Here is a 22,471-nt window from a genome sequence, read left to right on the forward strand (position 1 = left end):
GAGGTTTTCTGAGGGCGAAGGGCAGTCGCTGGCCTCCGAGCTGGGGTATCAGCGGTGACCCCTTCAAAGCTCTCCTAAAACTCTATCGGATCCTGTAAGGCGAACAAGGCTGGGTTTGGGCCGGGAGCGGCGATGCCATATCAAATATTACCATCACGTTGTATGGTGTATGGAGGCAGCATAAATTAAAAAAATGTAAATTAATTAATAATAAATATTCGTGATTATTAAATGCCCTCGTAATTTCTTTAATTATAATAACAATAAAATTACACGTTTCTTCTTAAACGTGGCAGAAAAAATTTTACAGCGCTGCCACATCCTTCTCAGGCGTTAAGCTGACCTCAGGGTATGAATATGTCAAACAGCGTGTGTCTCCATAAAGACGGCTCAACCATAACAGTCAGTCATTGAGTCTGTCGCCCTACCAAGAACATGGAAGGAAGTCCTCGTTCCCGCATTAGCCTTCATCCCCAGGCTCGAGAAATAGTTTATAGGATCGTGAAGTACTTTGACAAAGAAAAGGCAAACCATGGACCCGTTATGGATGTTAGAAAAACACTGAAACGCGCCTCGGAAGCAACAATGATACCGGAGAGGACAATCAGCAGGATTTGCAAAGAAGGAAAAGTAACGGGAGAGAGATACGGTAAACCAATTTTCGTTGAACAGAAGAAGCAACAACCAAGAACCGTGACAAATTTAGATGATTTTTGACAAGAGCGTTTTGCGTAGAACAGTTTTAGACTTTTATGCAAGGAAGGAAGTTCCAACGCTTGACTCAATAACAGCTGAATTAAAAGAAAATATTGAGTTTAAAGGTTCCAGGGATTCTGTTCACAAAGTTCTTCATGAAATTGGCTTTCGGTACAGCAAGGTTAATGGAAGAAAATTTCTACTAGAGAGAAAGGATGTAGCCTCAGCCAGAACTAAGTTTTTAAGAGAAATGAAAGCATTAAAAACCAGTGGCTATAAATCCTTTGTATACTTGGACGAGACTTGGATTAACCAAAACCATACCGTTGGGAAATGTTGGATTGACATCAATTCAGAAAATGCCACCGGTATTAAACCCCCTACTGGGAAAGTTAGTCGGTTAATCGTTCTTCATGCTGGGACCGAACGCGGGTTTGTTCCAAAATGTGAACTTGTTTTCCAGTCTAAAAACGATGGCGATTACCACAAACAAATGAATCATACTGTATTCAAGTAGTGGTTCATTTCACAATTGATTCCCAATATACCGCCATCATCGATCATAGTGATGGACAATGCATCCTATCACTCTTTCCAAATTGATAAACCGCCTACAACATCCGATAGAAAAGCTGTAATTAAAGACTGGCTTATCGAGAAAGGAGAAACCCCCGGAGACGATCTCTTGAAAGATGATCTGGTTGCTATGGTAAAACAGCATACGTCAAGATGTCCACGCAAGTACAAAATTGACATTATTGCGAGTAAGCACGGCCACAAAGTGGTAAGACTTCCTCCATATAATTGTCAATATAACCCAATTGAATTAATATGGAGCCAAGTCAAACAGTATGTGGCAAAGAAAAATAATTTTAAAATGTCGGACCTCAAATCTCTTATAAGTGAAGCGTTACAGCAAGTAACACCAGAAAATTGGAAAAATCCAGTTAACCATGCAGGGACTCTTCAAAGGGATGACACTTCAAGAGATTTAGCCATCGACAATTTTGTTGATTCTTTTGTTATAAATCTAGAATCATCTGATGAAGAGGAATTATAATGAATAGTACCCATTTTTTGTTTATTTCACTGAAATGATTAATGTTTTTCTTTCATTTTCAATGTAAATATCCATTCATTCTTTTCTTTCTTTTGTGATGTAAATATTCATTCAGTTTTTGATTAATTTGTAATGTAGCCTAAATTTTTTTTTCATTATTAATATAAACATTAATTTAGCTTCCAAAATAATTTAGTTATACAAATAAAAAAATGTTATATATTTTTAATATAAAAGATGTGCAGAAATAAATCTCTATAATCCTGGCATTCTTGTGTATCGTTATCAGTATAACATTCATGACTCAAAACTATCATCTATTTGTTTTGATAAATCCTTACAAAGACTATGAAACACAAATTGATATTTTCATCAGGTATGACACTCAAGCAAAAGTATCTTATATTTTGAAGATAAAAACGTGCCAAACCTAAAACAAAATATTCAAAGTAAATTGCAAAGCTAGAACAAAGTCCATAGAAAGAAGGCATGAGAATATAAAAAGAAAGTGTATCGGATACTCTTAATGAAGATAATTGGGCGTCTATACTACGTATAGATAATATATTTAATTGTTGTCGATAATTCTGTGTAACCCATGTATCTTTATGACACTATTTCAGTTTACCTGCCTAAATTTACACAGGATCTCTCTCTCTCTCTCTCTCTCTCTCTCTCTCTCTCTCTCTCTCTCACACACACACACACACACACATACATATATATATATATATATATATATATATATATATATATATATATATATATATATATATATATATATATATATATATATAACAAATGGTAGAGCCTCCACGAGATGGAATTTGCGAGTGTAGGTAGATAAATTCACACATACGAGTTGATTAGAGAATGCGGAAACTCAGTAGTATGGGATAATCCCTAGAAAGGTCCAGTATATTGCCCCAGGAGACATTCGAGCGCAGGGATTAAAAGGGGTAAACAGGAGCGGTAGGCCTTTAAACACTCCAGAAAAGGACATTTGGCAACGTAGGAGACAACGCCCGGATTGCCATGAAGGAGCCGGGTTATGTGGGTCAAGCATTGGCGCACACATTTTGGCGCCAAGCATTATGCTTCTTTCGGGGCCCTCCTGAAACCTTTGTTGTTAACACCACGCGTGTAAGTGGGACAGCTGTGGATTAAAAATGGGATGAGCATTTGGACAAGGAGAGGAAATGGCCGACCACGGCTGCATCTAATCTTATGATCGGAGAGAAGGGGAAAGGCTTACATTTATAATTTAATTATTATAACTATAGAATAAATTACTATACAAAACATACAATATAAACAAGATTGAGAGGTTTATTTAAGGGGGCAAACATTACAAATGAACATTTTATAGCTACACAAATCTTACTACTAAAAATGAAATACAAAACCTCTTTTTCCAACAAAGACATGCAACAAATATATAATTAAACAATTTTAAGAGAGATGTGGTTCTTACACATATACATATACATATATATATATATATATATATATATATATATATATATATATATATATATATTACACACACGCGAGAATATTAGTTACAGGGGAAAGTTACTTCTTGTAGCCAGATGTTAGGTTTTTTGTTACGAAACCAATCCTCTCCTCTGGGAACACTGGTGCCTGCCTAGTTGCAGTTCAGTTTTCACTGAAAGACGATGTATGCCGATGGTCTTTACCAGGAGACTACTGTTATTATTATTAAAACTGAAGATGGGGTCATACACGTAAACTTAAGGTGATCATCTGCATGATATATATATATATATATATATATATATATATATATATATATATATATATATATATATTTATATATATATATATATTTTATACATCGAGCAAAAGTTATTATAGTACTGAACATACCGCAAGTCTGATAAAAAGTTCTAGAGTAGATGCATATCTCTAGAAATAGGGAGATAGAGAGGGGAGAGTTGAATGAAGCTTTTTTTTATTGTTAGTGATTAAATTTGTAGTTATAAGCACATATTCATACATAATCATTAACTATTTCTTGGAAATTTAGAGCTAAATTATTTTACATTTACTATAAAAAAAGTTATAGTACAAACACTCGGCGTCCTTGAAATAGGACAATTATTTTGAATTTCAGTTTTGATAGACAGATAAATTACTGTAAAATATTTCGAGAGTAAATTGATCAGTCATTTAACTCCTAAATTTTCTGATATATCAATTTACAGAAAATTAATCGGTGTTTCACTGACTTGAGTAAATCAAAAAGACTAAAGTTTGGATGGACAATTTTATATATTAATTATATATATTACGCTATTTATCCTAAATCTCATATCCTTGTAATTAAAAATATTATATAGTTTTATTAACGAATCTAAACAGCACCGGCTATTACTTTATTTTATCGTTTTAGTTTTAAAATGATTAACAAATTATAGATTTTACTAGACAAACATCTAGTCATCAATGATTTTAAAATCATCAAAATTATTATCATTATTAAAACTACTGTAATTGTTATTATTATCATTAGAATAATTAAAGATAATATAATTATTAAACGAAATAATCCTTCCCCACTTTCAATCCCAAGAGATAACAAAACTCTTTAAAATTATGCTCAAAGATAAGTTTTTATTCCGTCATGAATATAAATGATAATTCTAAGAAGGGAGTTTCCATATGTAGTGTTGAATACATTTAGTTGGAAAATAAGTTGTCGCTTGCACTTCGGAAACTAATTAAGTGTAATGCATTGGAAGGATTGTTTAGAACCTTTATTGTCAACATATTAAGAATAGTGCAATTTCAGTGAAAGTTTAGGATAGGTATATAGAGTGCCATTGCTTGACAGCTCAAAACCATTCAGGTTGAGAAATATATCTATATCATGAAACTCATGTTTTTTTCGTAGAATCTAGACATAATGATTGGCTTTTAATAAAGAGGGACTGGTAAACATAAAGAATATATTTGAAAGGCTATAACTTAAATCGTTTTATGTATAGCCAAAACGGTATTGTTAGGATCAATTTCATAAATAAATAAAGAAGGTTTTACTAGATGCTCTTATCTGGTAGAGGGGAATGTTAAACTATTTGACACAGCCTTTTACGAAATTTAAGAAAATACAAATCTCGAAAATATTCGCTTCTAAAAATCTATGTATGGTTATGCATTTGTGCTTAGGCCCAGTACAGACTATGATTCATGATGCGCGCAAAATTGAATGGATGCGTTGAAAAAAAGACTTTTTCGACACGAAACCGCACTAGTGCACCACCAACGTGTTGATGGGCCGGTCTGATTTCTGAAGCAATTTTGAAAATTTCAAAATTCTGATGCATTGCTCAGTATTTCTTATGCAGAAATGTCGACCCAGAAAGTTATATCCTGTTCTCTAAGACCACAAAAATAGTAATGTCATGAAAAGGTTTACAAGCTAAAACAGATAAATAATAGAAATACTTAGGTCACATTTTACAATATGCGAATAATAGCAGACAACTAAAATAATGCCCCAAATAGGTACGTAAAATTATAATGAAAATGACCAATGAAACAATCTCCAATAGATTTAGTGCATTCGAGAACAAAACCTCGGAAGGATATTAGGAGTTATGTTGCTGGACAGGATACAAAATTAAACTATAATAGAGATCATCCAATTGCCATATGTGGATGAGATCATGAGTAGATGGAGATGCTTTGGGCATGCTGTTCGCACTTCCCAAGAGAGAATAGCTCACTAGAAGAGTTGAAAGACCTATGCCTACATAGCTGAGGGCTATGATGCGTGAAGTAAGAGATGATGAATGGAGAAGTATCGAATTAAAAACTCAAGATAGAGACTACTTGCGAAATATAACAGAGGCCCTTTGCGTTAATAGGCCCAGGAGGAGATGAGGACGATGATTGCACTTATGATTAGATTATTTAACAGTGATCAAATAGTTGGGGGAATATCTTATATCTCTTTACTCAATCAATGAGAGAGAGAGAGAGAGAGAGAGAGAGAGAGAGAGAGAGAGAGAGAGACGCCCACTCAGATTTTAACCGAAATAAACAGAATGTCATGTTTGTATGATACTTTTCATCCTTGAAGATCTCGTTTAGAAACTAAAATGAACAGTCATAATGAGCTCACGTGTTCTACAGCTATTCAAACATGATGTCTTGAGAAAACTTCTCCGTCTTATTATTTTTTTTTCTTTCAACAAAAGGTCTTATGTTGCTGGCTGAAGAACCTTATTTAACTGCGGCGTTACGAATAATGAGATGAAAATATAAAAAGATTGAATAATATTCACAAATATTGATATTGATCTCATCATTAATAACATAATCATTATTTTTACTAATATCATTAGCATTATTACTACGATTACTAATATCATTAGTATTATTACTATTATTACTATCATCATCATCCTAATCATTAATTCTTTTACTCTGGCTTGTTTCAAGTATTGTTCTCCTGTCTGATCTTCAGCTTCTACATCTCATATCAGTTTGTTGGACAACATTTGCCATTTATTAATATTTCTCTTTCTTTTTTATTCATGATCTTAAGATTAATCTCTGGCACTGTCGTTCAGTTGATTTGTAAAGCATTTTGCCTAATATCTTTTTATAATGCTGACCCTCCTTTCTATTCGGATCTTGCCAAACTGTACCATCCTGTATGTAGTACTAAGTATGCAGATAATTGTAAAAGTCATGCTATCTTCATCACAAAGCTCTTTACCACACATTCATCAATAAGTTTCATTCCAGCAGTGACCAGATTGTGGAATGACCTCTCTAATGAGGCAGTTGAATCGTTGGAACTTCGCTGATATTAGTCTCTCTTCATTCTTAATATGTGACAAACCTACTGCATATTAACGTTGTTACCTATCTTAAGTTTTTTTATATTTATTATACGGTGTTTCATGTAGTTTTTTGGTTTCCTTACTCCCTCTCTTCACTGGGCTATTTTCCCCGTTGGAGCCCTCGGTCTTATAGCATCCTGCTTGTCCAACTAGGGTTGTAGCTTGGCTAATGATAATAAAGAAAATACTTTCTAACATTCATTTCCGCAAAGCTCTTATAATTTCGAGTAAGTTTATTTATTTATTTATTTATTTGCGTGTGTGTCTGTGGATAGGATTACGTAAAAACTATGGAATGGATTCTGATTAAATGTGCACTGCAGATAGATCTTAGGTCATGGACGACCCCATCAAACTTTAGAGATGACCTAGAACAGGATCAGAATTTGCATTTTCCATAATTTAAAAATTCTGTCAAAACAAATTGGCGGATTTTGATGAAGTTTATACCACAGATATATCTTAAGCCACGAAAAACTCCATTAACTTTTGGATATGATCCGATACCGGATCCGGTTTCCATATCCGGAATTCGAAATATTTTCTTATCCCATTTTTCTTTGTGGCTGTTAGTGTGATAGTAATATATTAACAGGCTGGAATTATTTGATCAATTTAGATAACTTTAAATTAACTGAATGATTTCTACCATCTCTCTATCATCTTTTCTATAAATCTAATAAATAAGTATTTTTTTTATGCAAAATGACAAAATATGTGTTCGAGATAAAGTTTTAGTATTAATTCAGAAAGAAATTCCCTCATTCCTTTTAAGTACGAAGGAGTGTTTCTATCTTTGAAAAAAGGGGGAAACCTTAAATTAATCAAGTGATATGAGAAGGTGTAGAGCTGAGTGGTTGTATTTAACCTTGTTAAAGAAATACAATGAACACCCAGTGTCTAAAGAAATTTTCTAGCAGAAAAGAATTACTTTTGAGACAAAAATTGTGCTTAAGAATTTCAAAGTATTTAATCTTAGCTTAGAAAAAGAACAAACTGATGGAAATATATTACTTTTTTAATAATTCGTGAACTGTTGGTAGATTAATTAGGTTTATATAATCGTTTAGTACATGATATTGAGATACAGAATAAAAAACCCATTAGACAAAGTCCATATCGTATGAGCCCTGACAAAGCCAATTCAGCTAAAAGGAACTTTAGTAAATGTTAAGTAATAATTTAAGATTTTGTATCAAGGTTGAATTGAGTTATCGGGTATTTCTATGCTTGATTTGCCCAAAAGTTATTACAGCCCATAAAACATACTGCCCTTTAGTTATAATCCCTGAGTTATGCCTTTCTTATTTAAAGAGCGAGTTGTGTACTTCCCAAAGATTAACGAATATAGTTTAAAATGGAATCGGCAGCTGTGTCATGTATTTAGATTATCAATCAATATTCTCACTCATGAATTTTAGCTAAACTCCTTGCAGGTCTTGCAAAAGCAAGCCTTGTTCTAAATCTCAGGAAATTTTGACTGGAAAACCTTCATCACATACTTAGGTCATAAAGTGAGTCCTTGTAAAATCTGTCAAAAAATGGAAGCTATTAGAAATTTCACAATCCAAGAAAATAAAGAGCAACTCTGGAATTTCACAAAATAGTTTCATATTTCCCTAGAGCTGTGCCACATTTATCATAAATTAGTATTCCCATAACTATACCCTATAAGAAGGACTGTCACGACCCTTGTCGGGTCGTTGTGCAATTTCTTATTGCACGAATAGGGAGGACAGTGATGGTATTCATGAAATTGGTCAGTGGTAACGAAAACACCCGGGAAAACTTAACAATAATTATTAACAACAATTTTTAAAAAAGCCAACCTTATGACTACCTAATAATTTAACAACTAAACACTAAACAAATAACAATGATTAACAAATAAATACATGAACATTTTAACCAATTAATAATTAACAGTTAACACTTAACCATTAATAACAAAATTCCCCAACAGGAAACAGCACACTCTCAACGAGACAGAGTCAAATAAAATTAAAACACCCAAATGGGTAAGCAATAACAACATTCCCCAACAGGAAACAATACACTCTCAACTAGAGAGAGTTAAAGATTTAAAATAATTACATACGAAACTAAACAAAAACACTAAATAATTATAAGTTCTCACACTCTTTGAAGCTGGAGAAAAACACCGCCCACAGCTCCAAATAAGGTAGCGGCTCCAACTGCACACTGTTAGTGTAGGCAGTACATAAAAGGGAGGAAATGGAGTCCCAATCTAACGGAAAATATTGATGGCTCCTACCTGGCAGCTATCTCCCTATATGACTCCACGAGCTCCAAGGCTCCTGCAGCTAGCCCTGGCGAGGATGCGTTGACGGGGGGCGTCTCTCCCGAGTCCACCCCAAAGCCGGGATTTCAGCGTTGGCTCTATTGTCTACAGAAGGGAACACCAGGAACTGCAAAACACCGCAGGTGGCAGAAGTGCACCTGCAAAAGGCCGTCAACAATAGGTGGCGCAATCCTCAAAAGGCTAAATAGCGAGCAGCTGCAGTATGTCCTGGAAACCTTGGAGCTACAACTGTGCACTTTAGCGAACAAGTTCCTCACCGGTGTCTCTTTCGATCCAAGGACTCGGAACACACAGAAAAGAAAACAAAGTGTTAAACTAGACAATTATAAATTATGAAATGAGCGGGGAGGAGGTTAAACCAGCATTTCCACAGAAAAAAAAACTTTAAATTTACAAATACCGCCTTATAAACTAGAATTTTTACACTAATTATACATAAAACAAATAAATGTAGAAACAAGGCTGATAAAATTCAAATGAAAAATTATGTTAATCCATAATAAGGACGAAACTTTGTATTTGGTGACGAATGTATCGAAGCTTTCTGTAAACTAAATCCAGTAATGCCCAATTCAGTATTATGGTTACTTGACGTTTGCAAGGATATTAATTTATTTCTCTATGCCAGTGAAATTGGCATAAAAAGGAGTATTGTTGCAAGAAATAAATAGGACGAAGTACCCAGTCACATATTATTCAAAGATTCTGAATAAGATTAGCAAAATTATTAAATTATTGGACAGGTATTGTCTAGTTTAGTTTCAGCCTTCCAACACTTACAAATTTATGTACGCAGTAGTCCTGTTTTACCTGTTAAGGGTAGGCTCCGGGTGAGAGGGTGCTAATTGTAAAAATATTTGCCAAAAATACACTAATCAAGACAGGCTAATGAAATTTTGAGGCATTATTAGCACTATAATAAGGCATATCCTCTGTAAGTTTTATCATCCTACAGGGAAAATAAAGGATTTTATGAATAAAAATGTGAAAATTGGAGCTAGCGACTTAAAGTTGTTTGGTGACCAGTGAGAAACTAATGTCTTGAATTGAAATTCGCTCTGTAATTATGTTTGTTTATCCATATGGAACAAGCAGACCAAGTTTTATCAAAATCGAACAGTAAATAAGCACACAGAAAGAAAAAAACGAGGAGGTTAGGTTAGGTTAGGTAGTGAAGGTGATGGAGGGATACCTAGAAATAAATATTCACCAAAAATTAAAATTTCGATTTAGGGAAAAAACCTTCTGTGTTTTTCTAGGTATTATGTCACTTAATGGCCTAAAACATCTAAATATTATATTACTTAAGGCATAAGAGCAGGACAAGCAAAGAAATATTTCTCGTTTTTTCTTTTTCGGGAGAGGGGTGTATTTCTTTGCTTGTCCTGCTCTTATGCCTTAAGTAATATAATATTTAGATGTTTTAGGCCATTAAGTGACATAATACCTAGAAAAACACAGAAGGTTTTTTCCCTAAATCGAAATTTTAATTTTTGGTGAATATTTATTTCTAGGTATCCCTCCATCACCATCACTACCTAACCTAACCTAACCTCCTCGTTTTTTTCTTTCTGTGTGCTTATTTACTGTTCGATTTTGATAAAACTTGGTCTGCTTGTTCCATATGGATAAACAAACATAATTACAGAGCGAATTTCAATTCAAGACATTAGTTTCTCACTGGTCACCAAACAACTTTAAGTCGCTAGCTCCAATTTTCACATTTTTATTCATAAAATCCTTTATTTTCCCTGTAGGATGATAAAACTTACAGAGGATATGCCTTATTATAGTGCTAATAATGCCTCAAAATTTCATTAGCCTGTCTTGATTAGTGTATTTTTGGCAAATATTTTTACAATTAAGCACCCTCTCAATCCGGAGCCTACCCTTAATGTTAATCATATCATGTTACTTTATTTGGAGAGGTTAACGAGTATTAATAAACATCTCATGCATTGGAGTTTAGAATTGTATAATATAATCGGATGATACTTCATATACAAGGAAAAATTATGTAATAACTGAGAGCGTCTCAAAATATTTGATCTGTTTTAGAATTAGGAAAAATTCATCTTTTGTCTTTTCTCTTATCATCGTTTTTATTTTTTATTGCACTAATGTATTAACTACCCCAAAAATATATTGTAAATTTTCTTTTATTTGGTTGGGGGAAATTTTTGTGGTTTGATCTAATTATATTGAAGGATTGTATATAGAAAAGAAAACCATATCGCATTTCCAAGAGAAGAAATCCAGGTAGTGTTTTGTTAAAGATTGCATGTCGGCAGCACTTCTGGGATAAACCGAGATTTAATCAACATCCTTTCCTTTTTAGAATCATCCCCCACTAAGCTTTCCGTGCTGGGATTTTGTTATGGCGCATAACATTGGTGGCCAATTGCAATAGAAAACCTGTTCTAGAAGGTTCTATGGCTTGACCGAAGTAGACGTTTTCAAGGAAACCTATTAGGATGCGGACTATAAGAAAAAAATCTTTATGGGAATGTCGATAGCCCATCATAATTTGACTTCAGTCACATACGAGAGATAGAAATAAAATAGGAGAGGAGGTGTTAAGAAAATGAGTTACAAAGTGAAGCAACTGAAGATGATTTGTCAAATCTCCACTCAAGTATTTTATTGCTCTCTTTCCTATTGTCAATATTTATCGATTTCTTGAATTATTTTAGGCCTCGAAAGTAAATACGCAGCTTCAATGATTTCCTTTCTAAATATGCCTGAGAAAAAAGCTGGTGTATTTTTTCTTCTGGCAAGTTAATTTTATTATTCGATATTTTCATTGCTGTTGTCGAATTAATTTAGTTTAGAGATTGGAAGAACCTGTAATGAGTTAGAGATCGTAACAATGGCTATCAATAAACTCTTCAGACTTCAACATTTTCTTTATACCGCAAGCTTAATGTATTGCGTTTACTCAATAGAACCAACCCCATCTTGAAAGTAATCATACTCTTCATGATGCAAAATAAAGAAGTTGTAACATGGGAAATAATAAAAATAATGTTATTCAACATCAAGGAAGGAGAGTTGCTGCGAAATTTTTCCCTAAAGTTAGGGAATTAAGGAGAAATTAGTTCATCGAGCGAGGTAGAGGGTTAACTGCGAAGGGGAGAGAAGAAAATTATGAACCTTCATAATTGCTGGATTTAATTCTTCAGTCTCGAAAGTATGGTGGCAATGGTATGACGCCAAAATAAAGAACATATAAATAGCGTTCAAAAACTATCTTTGATATTATCCCGAAGTAGCATTACATGAGATTGTAATATTCTTTTGGAATTAATGAAACTTACTTTTACTATTACGTGGTTTTTTTAATAGGACTTCTTGAAATATCTATAAATGACTTTTTTATAATATAAAGAAAGGTGATCAGAGAAACTGTAAGAATTATAATTGTGTAATGTTACCTGTTATATGAAAGACGCTATCGGATAGGATTTTCATTGGGGAAATTATAAAATAAAGGGATAGGGTTTAGTATGGGTCCAGACAAGGCAGTGGGCATAGGGTTCAATTTTGCTATTTTAGTTATAAGAGAAATTTGAGGTCCATCACATATATAAATTTGTCATTATCAAGCCCAGAGAAATATTATGAAGAAATATATCTTTAAGAAGGTTATGTGTTTTTATGGTATAGTAAATAACATATTGAAAAAGAATAATAAATTATTTCATGGTCTGATCTCAAGAAATAATTGAATGACAAGCTGTTGATAGTTATAGCATATATCCAATTCAGATTTATCAAAAGGGAGGATATGATGCAAAATAATTGGATAAATACTATGAATAAGATCTTGCTAATTGCATCAGCATTGTATAGTGTAATAAATTATTAATGTCTAGTAGCCATAAACAAAAGCCAATTTAACCTTTTAGTGCAGGAAAATGGAACAATCCTTGTAAGCGTTCCCAAAAGGTATTTCAGATAATTTTCATCATGTTTCAATCATCCTATTGATGGAAATGGTAATAAGTATGTTCACATCAGAAACTAATGGTTTCTATCTATTTATCGAACATAGTAAAACAGAAAATACATAATAAATCAATTACCTTTTTACCTAATAAAAAGTATTCTTAATTGAATTCCAAATCGTCTCCTCATTTTTTTTTTTAAATATGTTAGTTTTGTATTATTAAAAGAATTACTTTAATAAAAATTTCCTTCCATAAACAAAAACCATATTTATTAGCCTTGAAAATTACACGAATTTAGGATTTGAATGTTCAGAAATTGCAATGACAGTTTAGACAAGAAGATAAAAGATTTATATACAGGTAATATCATATGTATTATTATCTAATTTTTATGTGTTATAAGTTCATGTTTATGCACATATCACGTAAGTTACTTCTTCTCTTGAAAATCTTAGAACACCTTGACAACTAAGCTGATATAGCTCTTTTTTTTTTTTTTTTTTTTTTTTTTTTTTTTTTTTTTGAGAACATTATAGTTAGTGTCAGGCTATGTGGATAATCATATCTGTACCATTTTTCATTTATACATATTTTTTTAAGTAAATCATTCAAGTAAATTGTAACATTAGCTTTATTGACAACAAGTTACACTAAACAATTTAATTTCATGGATTTATTTTGTCTGTAGAAAAAATCGAAAGATGCAATGATGAAAGTATAAACGTATTCAAAATTTCAATAAGCTTTTGTATTATGTAAGATAAGAGAAGAGTGATCGTGCTAACTGTCATATGGCTTCCAATACTTTCTGTAATATGCGTTATTTCGTATAAAAATAAAGACCACTTCCGGTCACCTCATCTTGGAACCACACGCGTTGTTATTTCCTCGATATTATAATTCCGGCTACATGAGTCAATACATAACAAGTCGAACTGAACACACCACATGGTGTCAGAAGTGGGGTCCATGACACTTATTGCCTGAAGAGAAACAACAGAGATGTCGAATACATGTCGCAATTAGAAGAAAATATCGCATCGTGCAACGCCGTTCAAGAATCCAACATGGGGACGCTCACGACAGGCACTGCCCAAGATGACCGCCAGTCATTTAGAACACAGTAAATACGGCCCAACCAAAGATATTTTGAGGTATTGTATGTGCCATTAATCACTTTAGGTCCTCAATGCCCACTCACCTGTGTATATATTTACGAGCATTTATCCTGTGATTGATATTCGCCTTCTTCCACCTCGAACGGAACTCATGGAAGTCAAACATTCCTCTTGGCCATCATTCAGACGTGAAATTGATGATAATATTGTTATGTACCATTGTGTAAATCATTCTAGGGTGATGTGCTGGTAACCTCTCCCCTATATCAATATGCAAACCTTGTACTCGAACAGTGAGGATGGCAAAAGAACAACTCATTGCTCGTCCTACTTTTTTTTCTTTGTATGTGCGTATATTTGTTATGGGTGTCATGAACTGAGGATCTTGTGCACTAATGTATAAGCACACCCAATTCTTATGTTACGTTTGTATGATGTGTTAACAATACATACTCGGTCTTACATTTCTGAGTGACATGCGCACTGGTACATTTATTTTTGTTGCATGTATTACATTTCTTTACTGTATTACTGTAACTAAACTTGGCGGAGCTAACTGGCATTCCCATTCCCAATATAGACTGGAATGCAACAAACCTGCCGGAGGTATTACGGAAATTCCGCCGTACATGCGAGTTCATTTTCGATGGGCCTCTCCATGAGAAGGATGAAAAGGTGAAGGTGCAATACTTAATGCTATGGGTTGGAGAAACAGGGCGCAATATTCGGGATGGATGGGTCGTTACGACAGAAGACAAAGAGAAACTCAAACCACACTGGGATGGTTTGGAGGCGTATGTCCGGTCCAAATCAAATTTCCGGGTGGCTCGTTTCAAGGTACGTGCCCTAAAACAGGAGACCACAGAAACTGTCGACATGTTCATGACAAGAGCCAGGACTGTTGCGGCAGAGTGTGAATACACAAATAAAGAACAACTACTTGATACGCTTATTGCAGGAGTCTGCAGCTCGGACATTCGGAGGAAATTGATTGCTAAGGACGCAACACTGACCCTAGGAGAGGCAATAAAAATCGCCAGAGCGTATGAAGGCACGCAGAAACAACTATCCGATATTGAAGGCCAGAGGCTGATACATGCCATAACAAAAAGACAAGACCGATACCGAGCAAAACAAACAGGATCGTCCGGATGCCTCAACTGCAAAACACAACACAAGACGGGCGCTCGTTGCCCAGCCGCAGACAGCCAGTGTCATTACTGTAAGGGTAAAGGATACTGGAGAAACGTGTGCATCAAGAAAAGGCGGGATGAGGCAGGAGAGATTGCAAATAAACCAACGACGACAAACCCATCAGCCAGACAACAACGAGTGCATGAGCTGACCGGAAATGACGATGGAGACTCAACAGACTCCAAAGATAATGGTTTCTTCTTAGAATGACATGAGGCTAAAATACACGGCATAACAACAACGCCCCCAGCACACGGTAACATCAAAATGACTGGAGAGCAACCGGTCACCGTAAAATGCAAAATCGACAGCGGCGTGGAGGTTAATGTTATGCCCTTACGTGTTTACAGACTATTATTCCCTAATGACATTGGAGAAAACGGCGAGCCAAAATCACTTAGACCAAGCTCCATAGCTCTGACAACATATGGCAATCATAAGATCAAACAATACGGTGTCTTTAACATATGGTGTTGTCACCAATGATCTGAGACGTGTGAGTTTTACGTTACCGATGATAGTGGTACAACGATGCTAAGCCTGTCGTCCAGCCTACACTTTGGCTTAATAACACTCAATTGCAGGGAGGCACACTGCTCCAGCTGCCAACAGACATGCGAGGTTGCTGGCATCGAAACATGTGAACTTAGTGATGAAACGGAGGAGTTAATCAAACAATATCCTACTTTATTTGACGGCATCGGACTATTCCCTGGTGAATATCACATCGAGGTACAACCAAATGCCGAGCCGGTGATACAGCCTCCCAGACGCGTGCCTGAGTAACTGAAGGATGCTGTTAAACAGGAGCTCAAACGTATGATTGACCTAGACTTGATCGAAAAAGTTGACAGGCCAACCGACTGGGTGCAACATCGTATATGTCACAAAACCATTGGGAGACCTTAAAATTTGCTTGGACCCCAGAGACTTAAACAAGTGGGTAAAAAGACCGCACCACTACACCCAAACACTTGATGACGTATTACTCCAACTACAAAGGGCTGCATTCTTTACCATCTTGGATGCACGTTCAGGGTACTGGAATGTGAAACTCAATGACGAATCCAAGTTTCTGACAACCTTTAACACCCCATACGGTCGCTACTGTTTCCGCAGGTTGTCCTTCGGCCTAGTATCGGCACAAGACGTGTTCCAGAAGAAGGTGGGCCAAACCTTCGAGGGCCTAGAAGGGGTGGTCGCAATCGCCGATGACATTGTCGTGTTTGGAACTACACAAGAACAGCACAACTAGAGACTGTGTAAAGTGATGGAACGAACGAAAGAAGTTGGCCTCTGTCTCAATCCCAACAAATGCAGAGTATGGCAAAACAGGATCAAATTCTTCGGAAACTATCTACCATCACAGGGTCTGAGCTGGACCCAGACAAGATAACCGCTATTGTCAACATGGAGCATCCCCGAAACGTACAGGAAATTAATTCCTTCTTGGGTATGGTGAACTATCTCTCCAGGTTCATCCCAAACCTTGCAACCAAAACCGCCCCTCTGAGAGGCCTTGTTAAACAAAATGTGGAGCCTGTGTGGAGCCCAGAACACAAAAAAGCATTCGACGCTATCAAACATGGCCTCCAAAACTGCGGGACGGTCACATATTTTGACGCTAAGCAAGAGGTCACCATACAAACAGATGCTAGCATGAGAGGTGTCCCCGCTGCACTCCTACAGAACGGTCAGCCTGTGGCCTATGCCAGCAAAAGTCTTTCGCAGACAGAAAGCAATTACAGTAACATAGAGAGGGTGATGCTTGGGGTGGTATTTGGATTAAATAAGTATCACCACTACGTGTACAGCCACCCAGTAATAGTGTAGACAGACCACAAGCCATTGGAATCCATTGCCAAGAAAGGCATCACGCAGGCACCACGGAGACTGATGCGCATGCTGCTACGGATACAACCATACTCATACGATATTCGGTACAAGCCTGGCAAGGAGGTATGCATAGCCGACGCACTCTCGAGGATGCCAGTCCAAGGAAAGGAAATACAGGATGTGAACGTAACCATCCATGTCATACGAAACGTATCATGGGACAGGCTAGAAGCCTTAAAGTCAGCGACAACCACGGATAGTGAGCTGACACTACTAAAGGAGATGGTCCCCGAAGGATGGCCAGAAGTACAGAAGGAATATTCAGTCATTCTGCGGCCCTACTGGAACTTTAGAGACGAGTTAGCTGTTGTAGATCTTATCATCCTAAAAGGATCTAGGATAATAGTGACAAGGTGTCTGAGGTCTGACATCCTAAGGCGCATACACACCGGTCACCAAGGCATCGAGAAGTGCCGATTACGAGGTCGTGAATGTGTATACTGGCCAAAAATAAATGATGACATTGAGTCGTTAGTGAAACAGTGTAATGCATGCCAAAAAAAACAAACAGCTCAACAGAAGGAACCTTTGATACCCGCAGAAGGCGACCATCCATGGGACAAGATATCATGTGAATTATTTCAACGCAAGGGGGTGGAATACCTACTTGTTGTCGACTACTACAGTTCCTTCTTCTTCATAAGACGTCTTACAAGCACCACATCTAAGTCTATAATCCAGAAACTCAAGTCAATATTTGCAGAACATGGGGTTCCCAACACCCTTATCAGCGACAATGGACCTCAGTTCAGCTCACAGGAGTTCTGTGACTTCGCGAGACAGTTTGAGTATCAGCATCAAACTAGCAGCCCGCGATACCCACAGAGTAATGGGAAAGCTGAGAGATTCGTAGGCACCGTCGAACGGACACTGACCAAACCTGTGGAGAGCAATGAAGACCCAACCATGGCCCTCTTATGCCTTACAACAACACCTATTGAGGCTGAAGAACCATCGCCATCAGAACTATTTTACGGAAGGAAGATGAAATCCAACCTGCCTATGTGCTCAGACCCAGTTACACGGAAGGAACGAACATGCAAGTGGCGGGAGCATTACAATGAATCAGCTAAACAACTCCCAGAACTTAGTGAAGGCCAAGATGTCCGCATGATGGACCACAGCAACAAGTGTTGGATACCGGCGAAAGTCCAGCAAAGACGGGAAGAGCCACGTTCATATGATGTGATTTCCCCACAACAGAGTGAAATACCCACGGAACAGGACACACCTGAGGACCACTGGTGAGAAATTCCAATTCAACCCTGATAGTGTGCCAGAGGACGTTGTGGATGGTCAGATAGATGCTCCAATCAACAACACGACAACCCCTAAAACGTTGGCCCCCGAGACACCCATACCTGATACTCAATCACAGGGCGCCAGATACACAAGTTATGGACGCCTTATTAAAACACTTGATAAATTGAATCTGGCCATAAAAATATCGTAACATAAATTTAGCTTGATAATGTGAACACACGGCGATGAGGTAAATAGCATACCATATGTATCATTGATTTTAGTAGTAACCCATTTGAATATATACTTATTGTGCTACTGTTAAATACTGATCACATACATCATGAATTGTGTTGAAAGTTTTGTTTTTGTGTTCTTTGCTTTGTTTATTCCTCTCTTTTCCCCATTTGTGAATCTTCTGGAAATATGTTTTGTTCATTATGCTTATTGTTCAAGGGAGGGAGATGTCATATGGCTTCTCATACTTTCTGTAATATGCGTTGTTTCGTATGAAAATAAAGACCACTTCCGGTCACCTCGTCTTTGAACCACACGCGTTTTTATTTCCTCGATATTATAATTCTGGCTATATGAGTTAATACATATCATTTCGTTTTGGCTTTATTCATTGGGTAGCACAAATTCGATGAATAGAATAAATCATGGTTAAAAAATTTTAAGTTAGAAAGTAAAATTTACATCTCACATAACCTATTAATTTCTAAATCAATTATGTGATTTTTGTGACGCAGAATTTTTTCATTTATTTTACAATTCTACGACCTTGAAATAGTCGCCCGTAATATGAAAGATTTCGGATTTTCTAAAATGTTCTTAATCCCTTGAATTTCGATAAAAGTGAGCATAATGTTATATTACAGTTTTTCATTAAAAAGGCAAATCATTAAAACGATGACAGATATTCGAAAGTCATCGTTTATGCAGAATATTGGATACATAAAACTTGTAATAGGTTCTGTAATGTTATTGTCACTCGAATGCCCTGAACCAATATATCTGCAGTAGATGGTTTTGTATGCATATGTATATGAAATAATTATTGCCTTCTTTAAAATATTTGTCTTTCCCGTAACTAATCACTAACTAAATATGTAACGAAATATGGAACAAATAGAGAAAAAGTAACAAAAATATGAAATGAACATATTTTTTTCAGATAATATCTTCCCATAGTTTTTATTCCTGAAACGGCTCTGCTTATTTTAAACATAGAATACAGATTATCGAAATAGGATACCTTAATAATCTTATACCACTGCTATATTAACCTTTGAAAAGAGTAAGGATACTAGATAAAAAAATGGCATCCATATACTTAGCAGTTATAAGAGCATCATGGTAAGAGATTGGAAATTGGAATGCATAGGATTTAAGAATTTCGACTATACAGTCTAGCATTGGGGGGACAATTCAGTCACAAGTGTAACTGGACAAATCCTCAGAAGTTGCACCATGAAGTAAAAGTTAGATGTTAGACAAAAAGGAGGAAGTAGGTAAGCTGAAACGATATAAAGCAACTACAGCTAGGACCTCACCAAACACAGCAAAATCCGTCAGGTAATGCTTATGCTTGGGTCATACTTGGGTAATACGCTTGGCGATCAGAGGAGATATGGAAAAACCCCGAAAATTTTAATACCGCCATCACTTTCAGGCGATATTCCACCACATATTTTTCGAAACACAGGACCCTGTGGCATACCTACTCATAATGCGGTGTAGGCGACCAGGGGAGATGCATACCACAGGCACCGAACAATAAGGGTGATACATGGCAATACATCGCCATACAATACACCACTGTATATAGGATCGCATGGCAGTGGGCAAGCTGTGACATCTCCATTGGTCCGGCACATTGCTGTGATGATCTTTGTGTACACGATATACATGTGATATGGATCGCAGCATGCGTGATCCATGGCACTCTTTATGTGAAAATTTTTCACCACTCCCCTCAAACATTTTATAATGTAAAAACGAAAGTTTGTTTCCGCTTAAATATATTTCATTAGTAAAGATGTTCAGGCTTTGTAATTTATTTCCGATATGAAAATATTCTCTCTCTCTCTCTCTCTCTCTCTCTCTCTCTCTCTCTCTCTCTCTCTCTCTCTCTCTCTCTCTCTCTCTCTCTCTCTCTCTCTCTCTCAAATCATAACTGCATAAGAGTATTTAACCAACTCTGTTTCCTATTTTTGTTTTATGTCACCTATCTTCTTCAATGAGCTCTCTCTCTCTCTCTCTCTCTCTCTCTCTCTCTCTCTCTCTCTCTCTCTCCACTTTATTTACCAGAGCTGAACACATATGCAATTATGGATGCTGCCATATCTCCCATACGGAGGTATGGCGAAACAGAACACGAGTAATGCGATGTGTTATCTCCTTGCACACGTTGTACTGCAGGTGCCCGAAAATCATCGCACACTAGCCAAGAAAATGGAGCAGGTTTCATTTTGTCCGCCAGTGTTGCGACGGAGCATGACAACTCGGTATCTATTGCACATGTGACAACGCTCATCTCGATCTATGGGATTTGGTGCGAAACACACCCGGGATGAATGGGGATGTCTGGGGATATGCTAAAAATTTAGCTAAAATCTAAAGCTTACCACTTCGCTATGGCCGTATCACCCAAGTGGAACCTCAGCATTACAATACGTTGCGTGAGGCACACTGATGGGTGTACCCCCCTACTAGTTGAGTACAAATATGGTTTAAACCTCAAGAAAATTGCAAGAAAAAAATTTCAAATGTTTCTGGGTTCATGTGATTTCTAAAATGATCTACTAAAAGTCTACCAAAAAGGAAGTACTACGAAGCTCTGAAATAAAAAATGGGCACCAATGCATAAAAATTGTAATTAACTTTCTTAGTTTTCACTCCACGGTGATAGATAAGATGTCCACACTTAGGTTATCTGGGTCAAAGGATACAATTAAAAGAGTAAAACTTCCTTTTGATCATCATATAATGAAATATAAAATGGTATCCAGTAATGACCAATGATATTGCAGATATATATAAAATTAGCCATATAATATCAAATAATATATACAAAACTTACAGTAACTAAAGAGTACATCACTTATGATACTAGTGTTTTTGGTTGCTACCAGAGTCAAAATGTCTAAACTTAATCATATGAGAATCTTACTATCGATTGAGTGCATGCATATTTCATTAGCAGTGTTAATACAGAGATTCTAATTGACACTCCCCATCTTTTCTTTCCAATGAATTTGACATGATTGTATGTATTACCATAATTTTCTAATTGGTATTGTCCATAGGTTGGTGTACATGGCAATCCATACACCCTACAACTACACTGCTATGATCGGCAGGCAGATTTGCAGTTACAATTTAGTATCCTCAATAGATTGTCTGTGGCTGCCTTCATATCTGACATAGCTGGTGCTAACTTGGTTTCTTCTATCTTCCAACCCCAGTTCAATGCATCTATATCACTCTTTTCCCTATCCACGCTATAATCTGGTAATAAACTCGGAGAGAATGAAATTTGGTGGAAGACTCTGCTGGAAGTAGATGTTCCAGTACTGCATATAATTTAGAGGACACAATTTTCTTATAGAGAATCCAATGGCGCAAAGATGTCCGTGACTCTGCATTCTTCCCACAAATAGTTCAACCATTGCCTTGGCTCCAGTGTTTTCAATCGCTTTTTTACTTTGTTTGGAAAGAGGAATTGATGAGCATAAGATTGCAACACAGAATTACTTGTGGCTAACTTTCTAAATGCAGCCTTTTTTCCTACACCAAAGATGCGCAATGTACTATCACATCCTGTAATAGCCTATGCTTTTGAGAGCATAGTTTACTTCCTAGGAGTAACTTAAGACTGTTGATGTGGTACACTGTTGTGCCAGTTGATTAATCCAACCTGAAATAAAGTTCCCTGCTATCTGTTTGTGCATAATGAAGTTTCTGTCAATATATTATTTACCCAGTTTGCACCATATACCACCTGTAGAAGGTCTTTAAGGCCTATACCATTCTTGATGGATCCAATTGCACCCATCCAGATCATTAGAGTGGGAAAGCAACCTAACAAGGAATCTTTTTCCTTCAAATGG

General features: G+C 36.3%; 1 protein-coding gene across 1 annotated transcript; it reads left to right on the plus strand.

Moving 5' to 3' along the window:
• The first annotated feature begins 1,264 nt into the window (after window positions 1-1,264).
• On the plus strand, window positions 1,265-1,756 carry LOC137646310 (uncharacterized). Its single transcript, XM_068379418.1, has one exon. The coding sequence runs from the start codon at window positions 1,265-1,267 to the stop codon at window positions 1,754-1,756; it is 492 nt and encodes a 163-aa protein (XP_068235519.1).
• The last annotated feature ends 20,715 nt before the right edge of the window (window positions 1,757-22,471 follow it).

This window comes from Palaemon carinicauda, chromosome 9, assembly GCF_036898095.1.
Source record: "Palaemon carinicauda isolate YSFRI2023 chromosome 9, ASM3689809v2, whole genome shotgun sequence".
NCBI classification, from domain to species: domain Eukaryota; kingdom Metazoa; phylum Arthropoda; class Malacostraca; order Decapoda; family Palaemonidae; genus Palaemon; species Palaemon carinicauda.

Bases quoted from the DNA above. Each gene is read 5' to 3' on its own strand.
- LOC137646310 (XM_068379418.1), top strand. From the start codon at position 1,265: ATGGACAATGCATCCTATCACTCTTTCCAAATTGATAAACCGCCTACA.